The sequence below is a fragment of the Diabrotica undecimpunctata genome, chromosome 8 (genome assembly GCF_040954645.1).
Source record: "Diabrotica undecimpunctata isolate CICGRU chromosome 8, icDiaUnde3, whole genome shotgun sequence".
NCBI classification, from domain to species: Eukaryota; Metazoa; Arthropoda; class Insecta; order Coleoptera; family Chrysomelidae; genus Diabrotica; species Diabrotica undecimpunctata.
In genome coordinates this window covers 98694127-98719899 of record NC_092810.1, presented here as the reverse complement: position 1 = coordinate 98719899, position 25773 = coordinate 98694127, and the positions used below count along the sequence as shown (strand labels likewise).

Genomic DNA, 25773 nt, shown 5'->3' with positions numbered 1-25773 from the left:
TTTTCATATAATGTCTTCACTTCTCTTTTTCTCTTTATCTTTCAGATCTCCATAGCTAGACAGTGTAATTCCCAGGTATTTTATTTCCATTACTTGTTCAATACTGATGCCATCAATTTCTATTTTACATCTGGTTGGTTCTTTGCTGACTATTTTGCTGCTATTGTTTAAGTTTTCTGAGATGAGATTATCATATTAAATTCCTTTGCTCTTATGTTATATCTGTGGACCAGTCTTTGCAGACTATATTCATCTTGGGCTATCAATATGGCATCTGCCTAACAGAGTATTTTCATTTCTTTGTTCTCCATTATGTATCCTCTTCCTTTGTTAATGCTTTCGATGATTTTTACCCATAATCAAATTGAAGAGCATGGGGCTCAATGCATGTCTTATTTAGCTGCCTATTTCTATAGATTCTGTAAATTTTCTCTTTATTTTGACTTTCATTTTGTTGTTTTGGTAGAAGTTTTTTATAGTTTTTATAATATTTAGGGGAACTACTCTATTATACAGAAGATGGATTACATCTTTAAGTCTTACTCTGTAAAACACTTTCTTTAAGTCAATCAAACACAAAAATGCTGGTCTATTATACTCTAGTGATTTCTCTATAATTTGCTTTATAACGAATATTGCATCTGTACACTATCTTCCACTACTAAAACCCTGTTGTTCATCTGCTAAACTTATCCTTAACAGAATATGTCATGTAAATTGTAACCTTAGGTATATATGTGCTAAAAAAATTGTATGATCTCTACTACTTATATATAAATCTATTATCTATACATAAATATCTAAGAGTTTGCACATACCAGTTTTAAATTTAGTAAATTTAAAATAGTAAAGTTTAAAATTTTAACCAGAAAATTTTGTCTCCTTATTAACTAGAAATTCCATAAAGGTATTAACATAAATTATAAACCAACTTACCCCATTCACCGCTTCCTCTTCAATAATATTCTGCAACACTCTTACTATATCTTGAACAACGATGACAGTGTGATTCTTGTTGAGTTCCCTTTCATCCACTTCGCTGTAGCCCAAAAAGAGAAACACACCCTGGGGCAACGTGTAATCGTTTGGCATGGGCTTCATGCAGATGAATCTACAATACACGTTATATAGATAGAGAATTGTTATTTTAGGTCGGGGTGACATTTCTGCCTACTTCAATACTTAGATTTGGTTCTCTTTGGTTAGTAATATTAACTTTTAAAATATGATTTGATGTTGCGCAAAAAAATTTTTTGTAGTTTCAATGCTTTGAAGGAGAAAAAACATGAATGATGTTTTTTTATCAAGAGCACAGCAGCTGAGCTACAAATATTTAACAATTTATAAACAGTATTGATACTTCATCCCTATTAGCTAACGTTTCGTATATAAATTTATAAATTTTGAGAAATCCTTATTTAAAAGTAAAACTGTAGGATACAGATATAGGGAATATGAGTCAAAAAATTTAAAAAATATGTATTATAATCGATATTAACATCAGCGTTTTTCTTCTTACACTCCAAGTGCCGTCCCCCTACGTATCCCTTTTGTATAACACAAATAATCTGCAGTTAAAGTAAACAAAAAATAGGGTCCTATAGGTTAGAGTAAACAAAAAGTAAAAAAAAAATAAATAATGAAAATGGAGATAGGCTTATCAACATATGTAAACAAAACAGTCTGAGAATACTTAACTGCTTTTTCCAGCACCGACAAATACATAAATTCACTTGAGTCTAACAATCAAGAAATTTGAAATCTATTATAGACTATGTGATCGCCCAACAAAATACGCAACTGAATATACAAGACGTAAGAGCCTTTAGAGGAAGCATATGTAGAAGCTTTCACTACCTAGTAGAGGCTAAAATAATGCCCATAAGACTAGCTAAAAAAAAGAACACAATGAGGAACAAGAGCAAAACAATAGAAACTAAATACAACTTGGATAGCTTCAACCATGAAAGCACAAAGTCACTGTACAAAAACGACTTGATGAAAAGCTCTTACAAGAAAACTTTGATAGTGTTGAGCACCATTACAATTACATAAAACAATGCCTTAAAAGTGCAAAAGAAGAAGCCTTGGGTAAATATGAAAAAACCGAACGAAGAAAGCCATTTAATGGGATGAAGAATACGAAGAAAAAATAAAGATTAAAAGAGATAAATATCACAAACTCTTAAATATAAATTCTGATTAAAGTAAAAACGAATATCGTACAGCCTAAATAAACGTACGAGCTGGGAAAGAAACTGCTCCAGAATAAATACTTAATTGGAGGGTAGCAGAAGCACCGAAAGCTGGAAAATACTTTGATCTCTTCGATAAGATAAGACTAAAGACATCACCTTACCGATCAGCCTAGATAAATGGAACGAATACTTCGCAAATCTACTAGCGAAAGAAAGGACAGAACTTTTGCAAACACCTCAAACACAATCAGATGTGCAAGTACATACAATAGCTTTTCCAATTAGGATTGACGACAAAGAAATAGCACGAGTATGCCAAGCATTAAAGAATAGAAAATCACTAGGCTTTGCCAATATCCCACCTGAGCTACTCAAGTACGATACAAACAAATTATATAAGCAGCTAGCCATTCTTTACCAAAAATGTATTAACGGAGAGAGTATACCGGAGGAATGGGGGTGATCGTTTATCACGACAATACATGAGAAGGGAAGTAAAGATATATGTGACAATTATCGAGGAATCGCAGTCCTTGGCACCATGAGAGTTTACGGGAAACTCATCAAAAAGAGAATAGAAGATAAATTCTGTGATATAGAGGCCGGCGAACAGACCGGCTTTAAAGCAGGTAGATCAACTATTGACCAACTGTTGACCCAGCTAATCGAAAAAAGGTACCACAAAATCAACCAATAAATCTTTATGTGGACCTGAAAAAAGGTTATGATAGTGTGCCACAACCAGAACTCTGGGAAGCTGTCGAGAAAACAAATATTAGTGTAACCTTAATCAAGGCTGTTCAAGATCTCTACAAGAACGAACAAATAAAATTAAAGAAAGGTCAGAAGGTATCCAAAGGTTTCACTGTCAGTAAAGGACTCAAACAAGGATGCTTCATTTCCCCTACTTTGTTTAAGATACTCGGAGCAAGCAATAAAGACGTGGAAAAAAAAATGCAGAAACATGAGAATTCCTCTAAACAACGCAATATTTTACACATTAAGTTTTGCAGACGGCCAGATAGTGATGGCCCAAGACTATGAAGACCTCGAATATATGACCCGAAAACTTTAAGTACAGTGTTATGTGGTTTTTTTTTTCAGCAAAGAGAGATATGCCTTTTTGCACATCTTTTTGATACATTACTAAAGATATGAGCTCTATATTCAGGATATAGTACAACTACTAACATTTTACACAGAACATATGAACATATTCTTGCTACATATTCTGAACATATTCAGGTCTTTCAGCCCTGTGAATATATATTCACAAAAACGAAAGACCGTATAATTGATATACATTGAGAGTTTTATTGCAGATTTCCCCAATATTTAAAACTTTACAATTTGCACAGATTAGTCTTTCTATATATATATATATATATATATATATATATATATATATATATATATATATATATATACATATATATATTTATATATATATATATATATATATATATATATATATATATATATGTATATATATATGTATATATATATTTAAGTTCAGTTCACAAGTTTTGCGCCTAAAATTAAATTTTAAGTTAAATTACGTTATATTGAAGGAAGTTAAAAATACAAACCGTCCGGAATAACACAGACACCTTCCCCGGAACGCTTGGAATGCGGGAGCTGCATGATTGTAGTACGCAAATTCAGTCTTGCAAGGCATCCGGTCTATGCAAATAGTTCTGCAAGTTAACTTCTCACCTATTTCACATTCGCATACGTCCGAACATTCGAATTCTTCTTCGTGGTAAATCTGTAAAAAATGTAATTACAAATAGAAAATACGACTATAGTTAATGGGACTAAACCACAATTTTAATTAACAATACTTTACATTTAACGTTTAGATTTCCACCTCGTCGATCAAATGGCTATTTAAAATTAAAAAAGTATTTGATTAAAATGGTGGTTTGTTCTGTATAAATAAAGTATTTAATAGAAAAATTGCACAATAAAATAGTTTCAGAACCATATGAAAAAATATGTAACGTAATTATAATATAATCTTGTGTTATGTATAATAGAAACACAGGCTATTGCGTGGAAAAGATCAAAACAAAGAAAAAAAAATTAATGTTTTAAATTTTGAGAACAATTTTTGAAGTTGAAATCAAAACTTCAAATAAACTTAATATAGTATATTATATGTCACCATTTATTTTTATTCTCTTTTCCTTTATACATGTGTTTTCATTTCCGCTTTAGTAATTCGTTGTTTCTCTTATTAGTGATCCAACAGTGGAATGTTTTTGTAACACAGCCCATCGCTCGTTTCCTGCCACTTCATCCATCCAATCTTTATTCTACTTTATTCTACTGCTTGCAGCTCCATCTATTCCCCCATTACTTTTTAATACCGATCATCTGTATTATGTACCTTGTACCTTGTAATACACTTCCCGTCATATAAAGCTGGTACACTTTTTTTTCCCAATGTAAACCTGTGTTCAGACTGGACACAATGGTTCGTGAATCAATTCGTTGTTGCCATCACAGATAACGGAATTGTACTAAATATAAATAAAAAAAATAACGTTCAAAAATGTATTATTGTAATTGTATTGTAATGTAGATAGGTATTATTTTTATCATTAACAACAAAAAACCGTATCTAATTAATTTAATAACCAGAGATAGGGTTGAGTTAATATCCAAAATGTTTGAAGGATCTGTATTGGCACAGGGAAAATTGCAATGCGTCTACTGTAATTTTATACTTCAATTGCCTACCGGACACGAACTGTATTTTGTGTTAATAAGTTTAGTAACAGGCAAACTAACAAGATTAATTGATTATTTAGTACAAGAACGATAAAAATGTAAAAAAAAATATTATACTTTATCCTACGTATTATAAACTATACAATATCCGGGGCGAAAAAATGGTTTTCAAAACGTGACAGCTAACTCAGCTATCTACCATGCCCCACGGAAGTCAATCTGTTTCTTAATAAACGTTTGCATTTACTAAGCTTACACGTGCTAAAACATGGTTAAAACACAAAAAAAAACAAATTAATGATATAAGCATGCCTGTATTTTAAAGAACATTATCTGGCTAGAAAGGGATTGATGGACATGATGGACAAAAAATCCACATACATGTATAAAGGGCACAGATTTTTTAGGTGATAAGATAACAAGCTATAATCCACTTATTAAAGCAAAATAAATGTTTTTAACAATCTTATCTCAACTTTTATATAAAAAACTAACTTGAAAAAATAAAGAAAAAATCACATCCACAATTTACCAAAATCACATCAAAGAGTGTCAATACATACCAGAAATAATGGTAACAGCAAAGATAAGAATGGAGAAGGAAGACCTGAACATCATTGAAGTATACGGTCCAGAAAATAACCAGCCTCAAACAACAAGGAAAGCGTTTTATGACCAATTAGAACAAGTAGTATTAGTCAGGCCATGGAGATGGAGTGTATTGGTTTCTACATTATGAGATGGTGTACACTCTCTTCTTCTTGCTATCGCATGCTGGACGAGCTATACTGCCTGTAGTCAGTACCCCGATGTATGAGCGGGAACACAAGGTGTACTAATACTCATACTCTCATGAAGCGCATCTGGCGCTGCATGAGAACCTTCACATTTTACTCCTCCTCAACTAGTCTTAAGTAAAATGTCTTTTATCTTTCCTATCGGCCTCTTTTGGCCAACTCTTGTTTTTCCGACCCCGATTGGCTATTAGGTTTTCGAGGGCGAACGGGTCATTATTCTCTTTCCCTACTCTAAACTATTTTCTACCACGCAGAAGGAAGTGGGGCCCCACTGCGTTATTTTGCCACAAGAACTATCATGAAAGATGACCTCTAAACATAACAGTATGCCGAGCGATCCAACTAGCAATTGGCGCCAATCAGCGTTCGGGGCTGATGGTGTGAAATGGGCTACCGGCCATGATGTTGTGAGAAACCAGACACGCCATGGAAACTCTGAATCTGGAATAAACATAAAAATATGGAGCACCCTTAAAATTGGTACGTGGAATGTTCGAGGATTGCTGGAACCCGGAAAATTGGATGTAGTGGAAAACGAGATACACAATTATGCCATTGTAGGTCTATCTGAAACCCACTGGAAGGATAAAGGACATTATACGTCAAAAAATGGCAATGATATTTATTTCTCCGGCAATGATAACGAATCTCGGAATGGCGTGGCAGTGATAGTAAATAATACCATTAAAACCTCCGTTAAAGAATACATAATTGTCAGCGATCGGATAATTGTTGTCAGAATGAATGCCAGTCCAGTTAATCTTAATGTAGTACAAACATATGCCCCAACAAGCGAAGCTCACGATAAAGAGATCAAAACATTTTGTAGTACGTTGGAGCAGACGCTTAGGAAGCTTCCAAATAGAGAAATCACAGCAGTCGTAGGCGATTTCAACGCTAAAATTGGTGTAACTACAGAAGATCATTACTTGCGATAGACCGTCGGATTATATGGACTTGGCCAAAGAAATGACAGAGGAGAACGCTTGCTACACTTTTGTATAGACAACAACCTGTTTGTTACTAATACAGGCTTTCAACATCACCCAAGACGACTATACACTTGGATATCACCAGGAAATAGATACAGAAATCAGATAGATTTTATACTGGTAAAAACCCGTTGGAGGAGCGCTGTTAAGGATGTTAAGACTTATCCAGGAAAAGATTGTAATAGCGATCATCAATTTTCATCAGCTGAATTCAGCATGAAGTTCCGCATGAAGAAAAAGCGCTATGGCAAAATTAACAAAAATTTGGAAAAGCCATGAAATAACTACCGATACAAAAATGAGACTAGTAAGAATTCTAGTTTTTCCAGTTTTTACTTGTTCATCAGAATGCTGAACCCTTACTGAGAAAGACAAAAAGAACATAGATGTATTTGAGATGTACTGCTGGAGACGAATGCTGAGAATACCATGGGTGGCCCGAAGAACAAATGAATTCATACTGGACCAGCTAAACATAAAGAAAAGACTAAGAACACATATATCAGAACAAATAATAAGCTATTTTGGACATGTGCTTCGAAGAAATGGTCTTGAAAAACCTACCATCCAGGGAAAAGTAGAAGGCAAAAGAAATAGAGGTAGATCTTCCACACGATACACGGACCATAATGTTGCTACCATTGGCGCTTCATTGTCAGAATGTGCTAGAATGGCAGAAGATAGAAAAACGTGGAGGAACATTGGGAAATTTAGCTAATAGCTTCATGATATCACGATACCTGCATCAGGTTAACGGCTAAGAAGAAGAAGAAGAAGAAGAACAAGTAGTGGATCAAGTCAGAGAGAAGATGATAATATTGGGAGATTTTAACGCTCGAATTGTCAATTAAGTAATACCCGGCATCAAACAAAGACATAACGAGAATGTTAAAAACGAAAATGAAGAACTGATGATAAACTTTTGCACGAATAACGAACTAAGAATAAACAATACATTTTTTGACCACAAAGACCAAAACAAATATAGATTTAATAACACCCTAGGACAAAGATATATGATAGATTATGTTATAACCAACAGAGATATACATCCATCGAAAATAATCGACGTAAGATGCCTTAACTCAGCAGCTATAGGTAGCGACCATAGGCTATTATTATGTAAAATAAGAATCATCCTGAAATACTTTCTACCCAAGAAAGCGGCGCCAACACAAACAAAAATCAAAGTCAAAGGACTATTCCTTATATTCCTATAATATATACAGGAAAAGAATATCAGAGAAGATCGCTGGGAATGAAATATTAGAAAACGATAACATCAAGGAAAACTGATAAAAATTTAAAAATAACATAATTAACGCAGCAACAGAATCACTTGGAGAGAGGAAAGTAACGAACACTAAAATATGAAAAAAGAAACACCATGGTTTAGAGAGAAAGTAACGACAAAATGTGAAGAAAAGAAGAAAGCCTTTTTACAATACAGAATACAACAAACACAAAAGGCATACAACCACTATAAATGAATACTTTAGTTAGACAAATCAAAAAGAAACACTGACAGAGTTTCTCAGAACAGATTGAACACGATTTCTACGGAACACAAAAAGAAATATGGAGAATGATCTGAGGACAAAGAAAAAAAATGGACGAACTTATAAAAACAAAACACATTCAGAAGAAAACATGGGTTGACTACTTTCGATCCCCATTTGCTTAAGATGACGATAATGAACCACGAACACCAGAGGTGACGACAAATGAAGAAATTAATATTGAGGAGAAAGAGGTAAACGAAACATTAGGGAAATTTTAAAATAGAAAATCACCAGGAGAGGACAGACTACCAAACGAACTCCTAAAGTACGGATGACCAGATCTGCTAATACCTATCTTCAAAAAGTTAGACAGATTGAACCTGGAAAATTACAAACAAATTAATTTATTCAACACAATACTAACATTAACAACCAAAGTGATAACAAATCAACTGAATGAAATTATAACACTAGCAGAAGAACAACAAGGTTTTAGGTCGGAAAGATCATACACCGACGCTATATTTATAATGAGGCAAGTGCAAGAGAAATTATTAGAATACAAGAAACCGGCATATCTATGTTACGTGGACCTTACGAAGGCATTTGATAGGGTCAAAGTAAAAGACGTTATCCACTTACTGTACGCAAGAGAGATAGGAATAATTAAAGTGATCGAAAATATCTTCCAAAATAACACAATAAAAGTAAAAGTAGAAGAAGAACTAACCGACCCTATTGAAGCTAGCAATGAGATAAGACAGGGAGATTCCCTGAGTCCTCTATTGTTTAACCTGATTATGGATGAAATAATAAAAAAAGTAAGAACTAAAAAAGGATACCAAATGGGAGGAAAACAACTTAAAATAATCTGCTATACAGACGACGCAATACTAGTCTCTCAAAGTGAAGAATATTTACAACGTATGCTGCACAAATTTAATATATCCGCCAGAAAATTTAACATGGTTATTTCCCCAAAAAAGATAAAATGCATGATTACAATAACAAATTTACTAATATGTAAATTGGAGCTGGAAGGTCAGGTAATAGAACAAGTGACAGAGTTTAAATATCTAGGCATCACATTATCTAGCTACGGAAAGCTCGAAACTGAAGTGGAAGATTAAGTGAATAGAGCGAACAGAGCCGCAGGCTGCCTAAATGAATCAATATGGAAAAATAAAAATATCGGGAAAGAAACAAAAGGCAGAATTTACAAAACAGTCATCAGACGAATAATGACATACGCGGCAGAAACACGACCTGACACAGAGAGGACAAAAAGGATGTTAGAAACAGCAGTGATGAAAACTTTATGGTAAGACACTATGGGACAGAGCTAGATGTACATATATACGACGTATATGCAAGGGTGGAGAACATCAAGAACTGGGTAAGAAATAGAAGAGTAGAATGGAACGATCATATAAGCCAAATGACAATAAATAGAGTAGTAAAGACGGCAAGAGACGGTTCCCCAATAGGATCGATCAGCAGGAAGACCACGAAAACGATGGAATGACAACTTACTGGAGGCACATTGAAAAACAGACAGAGTCATGTCTATATATAAAGAAGAAGAAAAAGAAGAAAAAGTTAAGAACTTTTCCCCAAGAGCTTGTTTTTACTGTTCTAGTTTTTGTTCTCTTTTACTATTTTCTTCTGACACTACACCATCAGCATACATTAAGCACCATGGAATGTTATCCTGTAGTTTCGTTGTGATCTGATCCAAAACTAATGACAATAAATAAGGTATAACCACCGAGTTTAGAATAAATTCTAATTTCACATAGAATTTATCAGTCTCTCCCACATTTGTTCTAACACTAGTTGTAACCCCCTCATACATGTCTCTCACAATCTTTACATATTCACCGGGGATTCCTTTCTTATTGAGTGCTTCTCAATGTTATTATTCAATAACATTATCCTTTTCTATTTTCTATAGGTGTACCACCTATTGTCAGTTCTTCTCGCTAAATGTCCCGCCCACCGCCATTTTTAATATTTAGTTCTATGGATTATATTAGTAACCTTGGCTTTTTGTCTGATATATTTTATTTGTTTTTGATCCATCTTTGTTATACCTAACATAAATAGCTCTATTGAGATTTGAGTAACTTTGAGTTTCGATATTTCGATATCTCTTTCCTTAGTGTCCAAGTTTCGCAGCCGTATGTTATGATTGGTAGTATACACTGATCGAATGCTTTATATATATATATATATATATATATATATATATATATATATATATATATATATATATATATATATATATATATATATAGCATTCGATCAGTGTATACTAGTATATATATATATATATATATATATATATATATATATATATTTATATATATATATATATATATATATATATATATATATATATATATATATATATATATATTATTGTGATATTTAAAGTCTTGGTGCGCCAAGCAATAATTAGCTAATTCATTTTTTTGATTAATTAAAATTATTTAAATGATATGATTATGACTCTATCACAATTTTTAATTATTTTATCTCAGGGTTAAATTCGTGCTTCAATATCTATGCTATTACATGTGAAAGGTAAGGTCCAAAGAATACCGGAATAATAAAAAAACATATGATCTAACACTATATATTGAAATAAAAATAATGAAATAATTCACACTCAAAAGTTTTCAATACACAAATCTCATATAATGATTCTCAAAATTGTGTTCTACGTACGTGAACAATCAAAATTAATGGTACAAACAATATTAATTGAAATCTCAAAATCCCAAACTATTCTAACTCTCCTAATCAAAATATTTATATCCTTTCTAAATTAAGTGTAAAAATTGTGTTATCAATAAAAGAAAAAACTGCAGAAAACAAAAATATCTCTCTCTGATGATGAGTGGTCCAAATCCTTGTTCCTTGTAGACTATATTATCTCCTCTCAAACGCTCCCTATGTAATCAGCAATCTTACAACAGATTGTTGCAAGTATATCGTCCTTAATGATCTCCTTCAAAAGCACAAATCATTCAAATTATGATAGCCTTTCTCCTCTCGATAAACTGAATCTCTCGTTGGCCCGAGTGAAAAATGACTCTTGGAATATCTTCTCTTTACGATAAACTGAATCTCTCGTTGGCCTGAACAGTGACTCTTGGAATATAAGTAGAAAAATATGACTTACAATATTTTGTTGCTTCAGCTTCTGTCAGATACACTAACTCCACAAAAACTCACTAACATTCAACACTACTGCTTGCTACTTCTCGGGAATCGCCAGAGAACAATTACTGTTCGTCTTACAGACTTGGAAAACCAACTCCTTATCTTTTCTCTCTCCTCAATCTCGCTAAACTTTTTCCTACATACTTATCCCACCTTTTTCAATCTCCACCAATCAAAACTCGTCACAATTCCCCCATTTTTTCATTTCGATAACAAACAAATTTTTACCTATAATTATAAAATTTCCTAAAACTTATTTACAAATAATATTTTCTTTAATTCTTAAAACTAACAAAAACCTCTTTCTAAAATCTCTTCTATTTGTCTCTAATCACTGCATTAATGTATTTTGGAAAACCCCGTTCAATTGTCTTTGGATTTCACTTAAAATTATGCGGGTCACTGAAGTATAACAAAGAAATAATTTATGCAAAGCTTACATTTTGTTTAGTACAGGTAATCCAAGAATTTAATAACTTTCCTTCTTCGAAATGTTTGTTGGATATTATCCTACTTATCTGAATTATTTTAATGTTTTTGAACTTTGAAATATTTTTAAACAAACCAATATTTTTCTCGATTTTACATATCATAACAATATATATATATATATATATATATATATATATATATATATATATATATATATATATATATATATATATATATATATATATATAGCATTCGATCAGTGTATACTAGTATATATATATATATATATATATATATATATATATATATATATATATATATATATATATATAATATTTCTAAATCTTTCTCGAAGTCCTTTCTTCTTCGATTTAATTTATAGTGATTTCAATTCTCTTCTCTTCGAGCCGTTTCCATAATAATTATATCAAAAATTTTGTTGATTCGTATAATAAATTTTCAATTATTTTTATCTCTTCCCTTTTGGTTTAGTAGTTATCTGTCTTCCAAAGTACTACCGTGGCAGCTTACTATACCAGATGAAGTCAAACTTCTCGTCCATTATCTGTTTATTGTGTAAATATCTATTTATAACTACGGAATAATGTAAACGATATTTGCCAAATATGAATTTCTTTTGAATCATATGATTAAAATATGTGTTCTTTTTTCTTAGCTTTTCTTTAATTTTCCGTTCTGGATACTGGTTCTCTAATTAAGTCTTTGTTTTATTCCAAGAATTTTCTTATTTTGACAACAATATTCTTCAATAATAGTAGTTTACTTTTTATTACTTTCTTTTACTTTGGGATTTGTAGCTTCTATTCAATTTTCTGGTAAATTTTTGCCTTTAGTATCTGATTACTGATAGTATCAATTTTATTCCTGACTTGAATTAAATTCCTATAGTTTTAGCATTTCTGCAGTAGTTTTGTATCTAACACAGTAAATGTATAACCATATATCATAATTTTCTCGCTCCATTTAAAGTACAGAAACATAGAAACATGAAAAAACAAATTTACTTTTAATAATCAACTTGATATGAGATGAGGGTCAAAAACAGCAAAAATGAATTATTGTATATATCCTCAAAATCGTAATTATCAGCTCAGTTAAACCACGATATAGTGAAATTTAAGGTAATTACTTCGAGCTAATTTAATCCTTTGGGAATTTGAGTCGGTGTCGAAATTCGAATTAGGTACCCGCTGCCATTGTAAGGGATACGCGTGTACGCCTCTCCTCTGGGAACCTATTCCAGTTATTATTTTTGCTGGAAATTGTATCTCTGTTTCGTAATATCATACAGCGTGGAACGATCAGATGGGGAAGATATTAGTGTGCTGATTATGGGGTATAATATGGTTATTCAAGATTCGTGTTAGATTTAATATTTAACTTACTAGTTGACTGGTCAAGAAGAGAAAATTACGCTTATATAATTATTTTTTAATTAGAGAGGGAACGAATGTATGTTTATAAATTAAATTAACCTGATTAAATGAAAAGATAACACAAAGCGAAAATACTCCGTCTGACAACAAAGCCTCATATAGGTGTGAGTAACCTATAGTCCAATGTACAATAAGCCAGCTAGATACAGTACAACCGGTTTGTAACAGAAGGCTTCGGTAATAAAATCCGACTCTGATTTACGTTTTAAAATATTTCCTTCCACTCCAGTCGTCAGAGACGAAAATGCCTCTAAAATCATACAAGCAAGCTGAATTGGGCTGAGAATGTCAAATTTGGGACTCTAAAAAATGGACAAAAAGTTTACCATTCCTACTCGCGGCTGTCCCCTAAAAACTCCCTAGTCGCGAGGGAAAACGAAAAAAATATATTTACCAAGAATCTTTACGCCGTAGAAAAAAATTATTAAAATGTTTATTTGCACTTTCTGTGTAAAATAAATTGTTTTCTTAGAAACAAGGCTTGAAGTGACAAGCGATTTTGATCACGGCATCATACCAACAAAAATCTGCGTTTAAGAGGAACTTAGAGCAGATTTGTAACACAGTAAACGATGAAGAGTATTTCAAACACACAAAATAAACGAGGCCACATTGCTCAGTATCGGGAGAGATGTGGGCGTGGTTCTTTAAATCATTCTGACTAATACATAAACAAAAAAATTAAAATGAAGATAAATTAGGGCGATAATAGCTACTAGAGTTAATCAGAAGTATGGGATAAGCAATACAAAGAAAAATCATAAATAATTTAAAAAAAATGAATAAGAAAGAGGTCGTCAATTTGTATTTTTTGTAAATAACAAAGAAAACTCACTACCAAAATACATATACAGAACACCCTTGATACTCCGACGTTTTGCAATTCTACCACACTTGGAAGTACCACGCACTTCCCGTCAAGGTCGTTGCCGTGTCTGCTTGCATTGAAATGTATCGCTACATGAATCCCATAATTACCGGATGCTTCATTTCTTGTGTTTTCCGTGAGCAGTTCGATTCGATAGGGTTTTTAGATACAGTAGTACATAGTACCAAACTTTTATATAATTCGTTTAGAAAGTTCCGTTCAATGGCGAGCACAAGTTTAAAACGAAAGCACAAAACGCTGACTCTAAAAGATAAATGGTATATTATTAAGAGATGCGAGTATGGTGGACGAGCTACAGTATACGGCATTATGAAAAACAAACACAAACTAGAAAAATTTATGAAATCTGCAGATAATGATCCTAAGGACAGAAACACCCTTAAAATAAGTAAATTTCCTGATGTTAAATAAGATCTGCACATCTGGTTTAAGCAACAGCGAAGCAGATAAGCTCCTGTTTCAGGTAACATTTAAAAAAAAGCTCAGTTTTTTTAACAGAAAGTATCAAAGAAAACTGATTTTCGTGCTAGTCAAAGTTGGTTCGAAAACTTCAAAAAATGGTACGGAATAGAATTCTTGCAGATGGGTGGAGAGAAATTGAGTGCAGATAAGTCTAAGATATCTGAATTTATTCAGAATTTGAGCAAAAAGATCACCGAATTAGATCTAATATTTTTATAGCGCTGATGAAACCGGTCTAAATTATCAGCAACTTCCAATAAATATATTTGTCAATTCAGACGAATAAAAATTGTGGGTAGAAAACTTCAGAAAGAAAGTCTCATTCTCATGGTATGCGCGAATACATCAGAATCTCACAAATTAAAATTGTTAATCGTGGGTTAGTCCAAAAACCTCGTACCTGCAAAAATGTAAAAATTGACAAGCAACCAATTACGTAAGTGTGGCAAAGCTGTGCCTGGATGACAAAATAAGTTTTTTTGGATTGGCACAAGAACACCTTTGTCCCACAAGTTAAAGATGAGCTAAGAAAAAAGAATCTCCCAGTGAAAAACTCCTCTTGTGAGACAGTGTTCCAGGACATCCCGATAAGGACGAATTAAAAATCGAAACTGCCGATGGATATATCGAGGCAATGTACTTACCGAAATAAAAAATATTACTGTATTGATTCAGACCATAGATCAAAACGTTTTTAAAACTGTCAAGGCATACTACAAGTAACAATTCCTTGTGGATATTGTAAGTCAACCATGTAAAGATGTGATTATCAATTCTGAGTTTGCCTGGCAGCAAGTCAAGCCTACTACACTGCTTAAATTGTGGAGGAATATTTGGCCCACTCCTTTTAATAAAAGTTAATAATCCAATCCAATGACCAACCTGTGCAAATTATACTAGATGCTGGCCTTTAAATTTGCAACGATATGACTAATTCATCAGAATCAACAGAAGCTTTACAAGAGTAAATTTTAGATGACAATCTCGATGCTGGCTTAACAGACGAAGAAATAATTAAAAAAATAACAAAATCCAATGAATATGTGACCCAGAAAGCACAACAGGAAAAATATTTCACCGTCAACTGTGATGATGTGATATTGGCTGCAAACAATTTGATGCATTGGTGCGAGGAGAGAGCATATGACTTTGAAATGATTTTGATCTTAAAGGAGATACAAGAACAAGCAATGACGACTGTCTAAACGAGAAAAAGCAAAAGACAGCACATATGTATTTACATACGTTAGTTAGTTAGTTAGTTATTAGTACGTATAATGTTTGAAAGTTATTTTACACACTGTACGTACATTAAATTTATTAGCTTCCATATTTTTTTTAGTCTTTTACTTCTTAAAGATCTTTCGATCTGTTTAATTGTAAAGCTGCCTCTGGTTAATTTCCTGGGAGGTAGATTGCCAACTATCCCTCCATCTTTTAGGTGGTCTTTCGTTAGGTCTTGAACCGGGCGGGTTGTTTTCTAGTGCAATTTTTGGGAGTCTATTCTCATCCATTTGACTTACATGATTGTACCACATCCTCTTGAGGCTGCCTTCCCCATCTTTCAATATCTTGAAAATTCTGTTAGTAAACATGTTTTAGTTAGTCAAAATCGGTGTTTTATTTGTATATTAATCTGGGTAACATTTTACTTATAAAATTTAAGAATATTGTAGGCTACTTCTAGCAAAACAATGCCAAATTATATAATCACTTTCGGTAATCCGGACACTTTTGATAATCCGACATTTTTTTAGTCTTATACTTGTCGGATTATCAAGGGACAACTGTATAAACAAATAAACAGTAACAATCATACTGTCACCAAGTGCTCGGTCAGAGTGACCAATGAGCACTTGGTGACGCGCATCGCCCCGCCTTCCTTCCTTTTCCCATTTTTTCATTGGTCTTTTGGTTTGGAATCTTGTAAAATATTATGTATAAACATTAGTTGATTTCCAAACCAAAGGACAGTCTATCTTGGTTTCTCCTAGAGCCCTAAACTCTAGGGAGCCGACTAGCGGGGCTTTGCTCCACCTACCTCAGACTCTGAGGCTCTGTCTTCGTCTCTTACGATTGAGTTTTATTTTATCTTTCAAAAAGAAACAATTCAACGTCCTAACTAGAATAAGGGATAAATGCTTAGGGGTATTTCATATATTACATCTGAAGCCCCTAAGTAGAACGTACAGTAGAGTGGATAATTTCATAGGTCCACTCTTGCTACGACGACAACACCTACCTCGTTTAATCCCTCAGCAAACATGTTAGCAATTATTTATTGGTGGTTCAAGAGAGAAGAAGATTGTCAGAGAAAAACATTATAAAGATGTTACGTACAAGTCATCTTTATTATTAATCAAAACATAGATTTAGTTGGACGTATGGCATACCCGTAATAACAGTATATTGCAAATTTAAATATTAACCCGGACATCAAAATATGGTAAAATGAGAATTATGGTATTTAAAATACTTAACTTACCCGTTTAAATGAGCCTTCTCGTACAAAATGATTGGGAAACTGGGGCCTTTGTACAACACAGGATTCTGAAATATAAAAATATATTAGACATATCCATAGCTGATTGTAAACATTCTAATTTTCTTTACAATATTTTTCAACAAATAGTTAATTAATTTTTTCAAAAGTTATCTTCAAAGAAGACATTAAGTTTAACATTAAATAAATAAAACGTTATTTACTGTAAAACCATTATAACACGGTAGAATTCGTGCTTTAATTTGTTAAAAACAAATTACATTGAAATATTTCTGAAATCGATTGGTATTAATTATAAAAACGTTGTAGTTGGATCTATTAAAAAGATCAAGAAGATCACTGTCTCACTTCTAACAATCAAGTATCAAAACTAAAGAAGAAAAAAATTAAATACCAAGTGAATATGATTAACTATCCGTTAGGCACGTGGTCTACAATCGTAGATTAACTCTTTTCAAACACTTGTATATCTCTGTCATTTTCTCTTACATGCGCGTACATCTCAGTAGCTGTTGAGTATTTTGTCAAGCATAGAACAGTACTGGTCTACGATTGTAGACCACGTGTCCACTGACGTTACAACATCTGGCTACATTGCAGATATTTGATTCTATTGTTTTCAAAATTCAAGGTAACTTTTATTTATAACCATTTGGTACACTTGTAGTTACTGTGATATATTTTAGATAATACTATGTCTGATAATAAAAGAAGACGAGTGGAACGAAGCAACGACCCAAAAGTTTGGTCTCGATGGTTTAAGCAGATATCAAGTGGGGAAGAAGAAGACTGTGATAAGGAGTCCGAAGATGATCTCGATGTGAATGTGAATTTTGCTGAAAGAAGTGATCCCGAAACAGACTCTAAATTAGAAACATCGGATCAAGAGGAATTGGCTAAAGATGAAGGAAAGTCAGACGACTCTGATAAAGCACTTTCTTTAAATTTTTACATAGGAAAAGACGGGGTGACTAAATGAAGATAGAATAGATCCAATTTAGAAGTTCGTATCCGTTCTCAGAATCTAATCAAACTTATGCCTGGTACAAAAGGAAACGCACGCAGTGTTGAAACTGAAATTGATTGCCTGAAGTTATTTTTGGATAAAACAGTTATAACAGGAATAACTGTCGACAAATATTTTTATTGAAAAAATACGGAGCAATTACCAAAGAAATCAAAATTGTAGACCAACTAATGAAACTGAAATTCGTGCATGTATTGGGATATTGCTCTTGATTGGTATTCTTAGGAGTTCCAGGAGATAATTCTCAAGGATCCGGAGTTGAGTCATGCTACCTGGCAATGAGCGAGAAAAGGTTTAGATTTCTCATAATATGTCTACGGTTCGAAGATGTGGAGACTAGTACAGATCGAAGAGAAATTGATAAGTTTGCACCCATTAGAGAACTTCTGGAAATATTTTTGGTGAATTTCTAAAATGACTTTATTCCTAGTGAGCATCTTACAGTAGATGAACAACTATTAGCATTTAGGGGATGTTGTGCGTTTAAGCAGTACATCCCAATGAAACCAGCCAAATATGGCAATAAAACATTTGCTCTGGTAGATGCAAAAACGTTTTACACTTTCAATTGGAAACTGGAACTCAGCCAGATGGTCCATACAGATTTGTAAAGACCAGTAACGAAATAACTCTTTGGTTGGTAGAGTCCATCGCAGATACCAGTTGTAATATTACCGCAGACAATTTGTTTAGCAGTTTATCATTGGTCAACAGTTTACTGAAGAAAAAACTTACATATTTTGGTACTGTAAGAAAAAACAGACTAGAGCTTCCGCAAGAGTTTCTGCCCCAGAAAAATCGAGAAGTTATGTCGTCTCTTTTTGGTTTCTAAGCTGATTGTACTATGGTGTCATATGTCCCAAAGAAAAGTAAGTTGGTGGTGTCGATATCCTCCATGTGCAATAATGATACTATAGATGAAGATACTGAATATGATAGAAAGCCAGTAATGATCACTGACTATAACACCAAAATCGGCGTGGATATGGTAAATTAATTCAGAATTATAACTTCGCAAGAAATACACACCGTTGGCCAATGGTTGTATTTTACAATTTATTCAATATTTATGGCATAAACGTACTCTGCGTGTAAAAGGCTAATGATCCCAAACAGAAAATAAACCGTAGTAACTTTCTTAAAAAGTGTGCTTGGAAATTAATCCGACCACAAATTGAAGTTAGACAACAATTCCTCGGTTGTCAAGAGAAATGAGGAAGCGAGCTGAACCTCTGCTGGGCATAGAAAATAATCCCCCTCAACCCCCTATGCGACCTCAGAATTATGTCGAGCGTTGCCATGTTTGTCCTCGAAATTTGAACCAATCTTCTAGAAAGTCTTTTGTGAACTGCGGAGCGTTTGCATGCGAAAACCACATGACAGAAATCTGCAATGATTGTTTTACTGACTAAAAATGTGATGTTTTCTGTAGTCTCTAAGTCATACAATTTTTTAACGGTACTTTTTTTTTATTTAGAAAAAAAAAACATATAATCCACATCAACCACGCAGGGTTATTAGTGGAGTAACGTACACAAGAGTTTATTTTATTTATATTAAATAGATGTATACAGGGTGGTCCTTAAGTAATTGTACAAACAGAAACCGTAGGTTCTGCACTTTAAAATATTACGATTTAAGCCAACTTACTTTAATAGAATGTTGATAACAAGAAAGATACAGGATGTTAAAGTGGAAATTTAAAATTTTATTTTTCGTTATAACTTTTAGGTTTGTAAATGTTTTTGGACAAAAATTTACAGTTGGATGCTTTTGAGTAGGATCAATGATTTGCGCTTAACTTTTTTGCTCTTTAAGTTAGCTCTATTTGTGTTAAAAAATATTAAAGATACATTATTTTTACAAAGAAAAGATATACTTGTTAGTAACATGCATTTTCTAAGTCAGCTGCACAATAATTCTTAGTTTGATATTTGTGCGGTAAAGCACTGAATACCTGTAGATAAGCATAATTCATAGTTTGTTCTTATTAAAACAACTCAAAGATGATAATGTAATATCACAAAATACTTTGTTATGGGTGCCAAATTTCTTATTGGAGAAAAGATATTTCATCTTCTTCTTTAGGTGCCGTGTCCGTATTCAGACGTTGGCCGTCATCATGTTTACAATTTTCCTTTGCTATCGCTTCTTAAGTTTTTATAATGGCGTTGTGTTTCTTTTTCTCTATTTTAAAATGCTAAAAACCCAAAATATGTCGATTATGCAAGATGGTACAGCACCATATTCTAGACAGAGGGCAGTTAGAACATACTTAAATACAACTTTTCTGAACGTTGGATTGGTCGTGGTAGTCATATTCCTTGGCAATGTAGTGAGATATTGATATAATTATTTAATTCATAAAAAATCCGAAAAAAAAACTTATTGTTTATTACGTAAATTGTTTACCTATTTTTATAAGGACAAATAGAAACTAGGGCACAGGTATTGAATAACATATATGTGTCCTATTTCAAAATACTTTTGCTTTAAATCTAAGCTGAAAGACTCAGCATTTTTACAAAAACATCATCGTTTTCCTAATGACCGATATTGTTATAAATATAGTAAACACACAGGCAATTTAGATATGTATCCAAAATAATATATTCATCCATTATACATTATAGCCACCACGTAGCCCCGAATTTAATCTGTTTGATTTTGGTGTATGGGGCGCATTAAAACAACGTGTCTTTAAGAATCCCATAAACATTCGCAACCAAGTATGGGAGGAAATAAATACTGCAGCAGTTTCTTTAGAACCAATGATGCTATTTAATATTCGACGAACTTTTGTGAAATGTATTGACAAATGAATTAAAGAAAATGGTAAACATATCGAACACTTACTTTGACAAAAAGTTATTTTATTTAGTTTAACTATTTATTAATTTGGTTTGTAAACAAAATGTTTTGATTATGACTTTAATTTACCATAAAACGTAAAATGTTTGATGTAAAATCCTATTATTTTGTTATTTTGTCAAATCCTATTATTAATTATCCTGCTGATATAGTTATTTTATTTAATATTTGGTTAACTATTAACTTTAGTTAAAGATATTTTATACCAAAATTCAGAAGTATTAATGTTTTTGTCTATTTTTTCTTCGTTGCCTGGAGTAATTGCCTTAGATCAGAATTATGCGGCTGATTTTTAAAATGCGATTATCTCGAAAACTGTTGAGTTTTGAAGTTATTAAGAAGTACACTTTTTTTTTAAATAATGTATCTTTAATATTTTTTATTCCAAATATAGGTAACTTAAAGAGCAAAAAAGTTAAATGCAAATTTATACCCCATATGTAGCATAAGTGGCGCCCTCTATCAGTTACATCAAAGTGTGCATCAAATTGTAATTTCTCATAGTTAAAAGTACCCAGTTGTAAATTTTTGTACATAAATGTTTACAAACATGAAAGTTATAGCCAAAAATAAAATTTTAATTTTGCACGTTAACACCCTGTATCTTTCTTAATACCAACATTTTATTAAAGCGATTAGGGTTAAATCGTCATATTTTAAAGTGTAGAATCTACGGTTTCTTTTTGTACAATTACTTAAGGACCACCCTGTATAAACGTAAATCTTTTAAATAATTTATTACATGGTCAATGTTTATGGTTAAAGTGGTTTTGATGTCATCTGAGATTCCATATTTTCTTCTTGTTTCTTCGTGGTACTGGCAGTCAATCAGAATATGCTTCACTGTCAATTGGAGAGAACAGTTTCTGCAGGTTGGAGAAGATTCTTTGTTGATTAAGAATTTATAGGTCAGTGCAGTGTGTCCAATTCTTAGTCAATTAGTTATTACTTGGTACCTTCTATTGGATGGATTATTCAAGATGGACTTCACAAGGGGATAAATCTCATTTAGTTTGGTTTCTGAATCTTTCCGGTAGTCTTGCAATATGTTCATACAGTGGTCTTTAATTAGGTTTTTGAGATCGGAGTATGGGTAATTTTTTGATTTGGTTGTGTATTGTGAGTTTATTCGACTTGTGTTTGCTAGGTTGTCCACTTTCTCATTTCGAGCTATTCCTACTTTCGACGGTACCCAGATAAATGCAACTTGTTTTCGAGTTGATTGAATTAAATTTATCTCATTTTTTTATAGCCCGAAATATTGGATTTGTAGGGTATATTTGTTTTACACCTAATAGAGCATTTAATGAGTCAGTGATGATGACACATTTATTCTCACTACGCGTTTTAAAGAAAATTAAGGCTTCCATAATGGCTGTGGTCTCGTCTGTGAGATTGTCCATGAAAGAAAATTTACACTGACTTGTGGAGATCGATTTAGCTTATCCATATCAAAGTTAGAAGATTTTATTCGTTCTATAAGGGGAGTACTACTTTTAGTTAGTTTTGTAGAACCAATACTGGGATGGCAAATTTAAGAGAATTTGTTTCTGTGCTGATATTTTCCCTATATAGTTTAGGGAGAATTAGTCATCCCTTGATTATGCTTCAACTAGTGATGATTCGTCAGTTTCGTCAGCTGAAGAAGGGTTAGGGATTATTTTTTTCTTTAGTCGGGTGATTATTTCTTAACCTAGAATTTTGTATGTAATAATAAACAAAATTCTGAATTAGTTCCTCTGTTTCATTAGAGTAATCTTTAGAAGTTAATTCAGGGTTATGAAAGTTTAAAACATTTTCCATAACATCCATTTCACATATTTCATTGAAATTTAGTACAAAAGGAGGTGATCTATTTTCGATTTTGTCTTTGATGGATTCTAGGGAGTGAATGACATCTTCGCGGGGGGTTTTGGAAGAGGTTTTGTGTTTCTTTTTTGGTTTATATTGTTAAGGGGTATTAAAAACGGATGAGTCGGTGGAGTCAACAACAACTTTTCACTATTGGTCTGACAATAATCCGCGACAATCCGTGCAATTTCGTCGTTAGGGATCATCGGACCTTATTTTTTAAGGAGAGGATGGGCACACAGTAACAGTAAACTCTGATCGCTACATGCACATGTATTGCACAATAATTTTTTTTCTTTCCGCAATAAAAAATTACAGAAATAAACACACGACCTTTCAACAGGATCGTGCAACATGTCACACATCACGAGTATCAATGAAATTATTATCGTTGTGGATATCTAAAGTCGAAAGTGTTTTAAAGTAACCCCCCAAGAACTATCGACGCTATGAAAGAACGAATACGCGAAGAAGTGGAAGCAATACCTTAAGAAATATTGCTCAATGTCGTAAAGATCTTTGTACTACGGCTGCAAGAATGTGTGTGACAAAATAGAGGCCACCTTTCCAATATCATCTTTAAAAACTAAACATTTCTTTACTTACACATTAATTTACATCGATGTAGTATACGGTTTTTTTATTAAATTTAATAAAAAGATTTTATTTCAAATCCTTAGTAAAAGGTATATAATAAAATACCCCAACGGGATATATCACAAATACGTTGGAACGTTTGGGTATTTTATTATATACCTTTTACTAAGGATTTGAAATAAAAATTTTTGTGATACATGGTATACAGAGCTACAGGAACTTAGTTTCCTAGTGGATAATAAAAAGATATTTTTTCAATTTTTTTGTTTATTTGAAATCGTACTGTTTCATTGAATTACCGTACTAACAGAACTATTTAATAGGTATCTGCATAAAAGAAAGATTCTTTTAAAACTGGAGTGAGAGTCTAGTAATGCTCTCACACAAAAAAGGGAATAAATGTGATCTAAAGATTTATAGACCTTTATCGTTGCTCAGTGAAGTATAAAACAGTTTATGAGAGTTATTAACAATCAGTAGACTTACAAAATTGATAGTTACCAACCAGTTGAATAGGCTGGTTCAGACAGATGGCTAAGACCACCTGCTGACAATGAGAACATTGACATAGAAGGCAAATTAACAAGTAAACGGAAATATAAATCTCATTCCCACTAAAGGAGGAGTTAAACAAAACGACGTAATATCGCCAAAGACTTTTAATGTAGCCCTATAAAAGTCTTTAACACTACAAATTGGTCAACATATGGCATTAACTATTGGCAATGAGTTAAACCAACTCAGATTCGCTGACGATATCGTGCTTATGGCGAACACATTCGAGCAACTATAAATTATAATGAAGGAACTCGCAAACAGCTCCCAGTACGTCGGCCTAAAAATGAATATGACAAAAACAAAAACAATGAAAATCACAGACGACTATAGACGTATAACTTATAAATGGTACTGAGATCGAACAAGTCTATTAATATATCTACCTAGGCCAAATTCTGAATCTTGATAAAGAAAACCAAAGTGCAAAAATAACTAGAAGAGCAAGACTGACATGAGCAGGGTTTAGAAAACTCAATTGGATACTTAAAAACCACAAACAAGTCAATACTTGAAGACCAAAGTGTTCAAACAGTGCATCCTTCCTATCATGACATATGGATATCAAACGTGGACAATAACCAAGGCAAATATAAATAAAGTAGTTACAACAGATAGGGCAATAAAAATAGCAATGTTAGGCATACGGCTGTCACATAAAAAGAGGAACAACTGGGTAAGCTAAAAAAAAAAGGATCACAACAAAAATTGCCAAACTCAAATGGAGCTTCGCAGGTCACAAATCTAGACAAAAAAATTAGCGTTGGAACGGCACAATACCCTAGATGAGATGGGTAGATGACATAAAAAAAAAGTCGCAATTTAACCCTCATCACGGCACCTCAAAATTACGCCATCACTCGCGTGTTAGAATTTATCTAAAATATGGGTATAGGTCAAATAAATAAGTCATTAGTACTTATTGGTTAAGTTTATTTTCCACTTGCTTTTGACATCCTTTTCGTGAACTAGTATTTTATTGTTCTTATCGCCGATACATCTAATCTGATTAGAATATTTTGCTTTATGTGCATTATATTCGACTGTTTTGTATGTCGTTGCTTCACTCTTACTGTTATCAACTTACTGTAGAGATTTATATACTCTCCTACTTTAGCTTTTAAGATCTGTCTCCTACCCATTTTCTTGCCACGATTGATATGGCTTGCTTCTTTTCTTTATATTTTTCTTGGAATTTTAATACCACTATCGTTCCTTATTTTCAAACTTCATTCCTGCGGTTTTATCAAGTATTTTAATAACAGTTTCATTTTAAGCTTCAGTATATTTTTTTAAATATTTTACCTTGAGTAGACCTTACATCTCATCTTTTAATATCCATCAATTGACTTTTTGTGGTTCCCTTTAATATTTTTGTTTAGTTTTGTTTTATAACTTCGATGTCCTGATTAATTACATTACGTTGTTTGATCATAGTCTCAATATCTATTATCTTGTAGTCCTTATATGTCCTGTTTGTAGTCCCATGTATTTTTTTATATTCTCCCTTAGATTGTATAAGAGTTTCACTATTTTTTGCATTTAACATCGGACGAGTACAATTCGTTAATCTAATGGCACATTTTTTAGATAATACTTAAACAGATATAATAAATAAATTTTAAAAATTTTAAATTTTAAATTATAAATAAAAGAAAATGGCCAATGTGGTGGCT

The 25773-nt window shown here is 32.6% G+C and overlaps 1 protein-coding gene across 1 annotated transcript in view; it reads right to left on the bottom strand.

Annotated features, from left to right (window-relative positions):
• Nucleotides 1–25773, bottom strand: part of LOC140449018 (uncharacterized) — a 610571-nt gene that overhangs the window by 18190 nt on the left and 566608 nt on the right. Inside the window, exons 12-14 of the mRNA XM_072542160.1 lie at nucleotides 17179–17243; nucleotides 3788–3966; nucleotides 937–1111 (exon numbers count right to left, since the gene is read on the bottom strand). Coding sequence (XP_072398261.1) covers nucleotides 937–1111; nucleotides 3788–3966; nucleotides 17179–17243 — 419 coding nt within the window. The remainder of the gene's footprint in view (nucleotides 1–936; nucleotides 1112–3787; nucleotides 3967–17178; nucleotides 17244–25773) is intronic.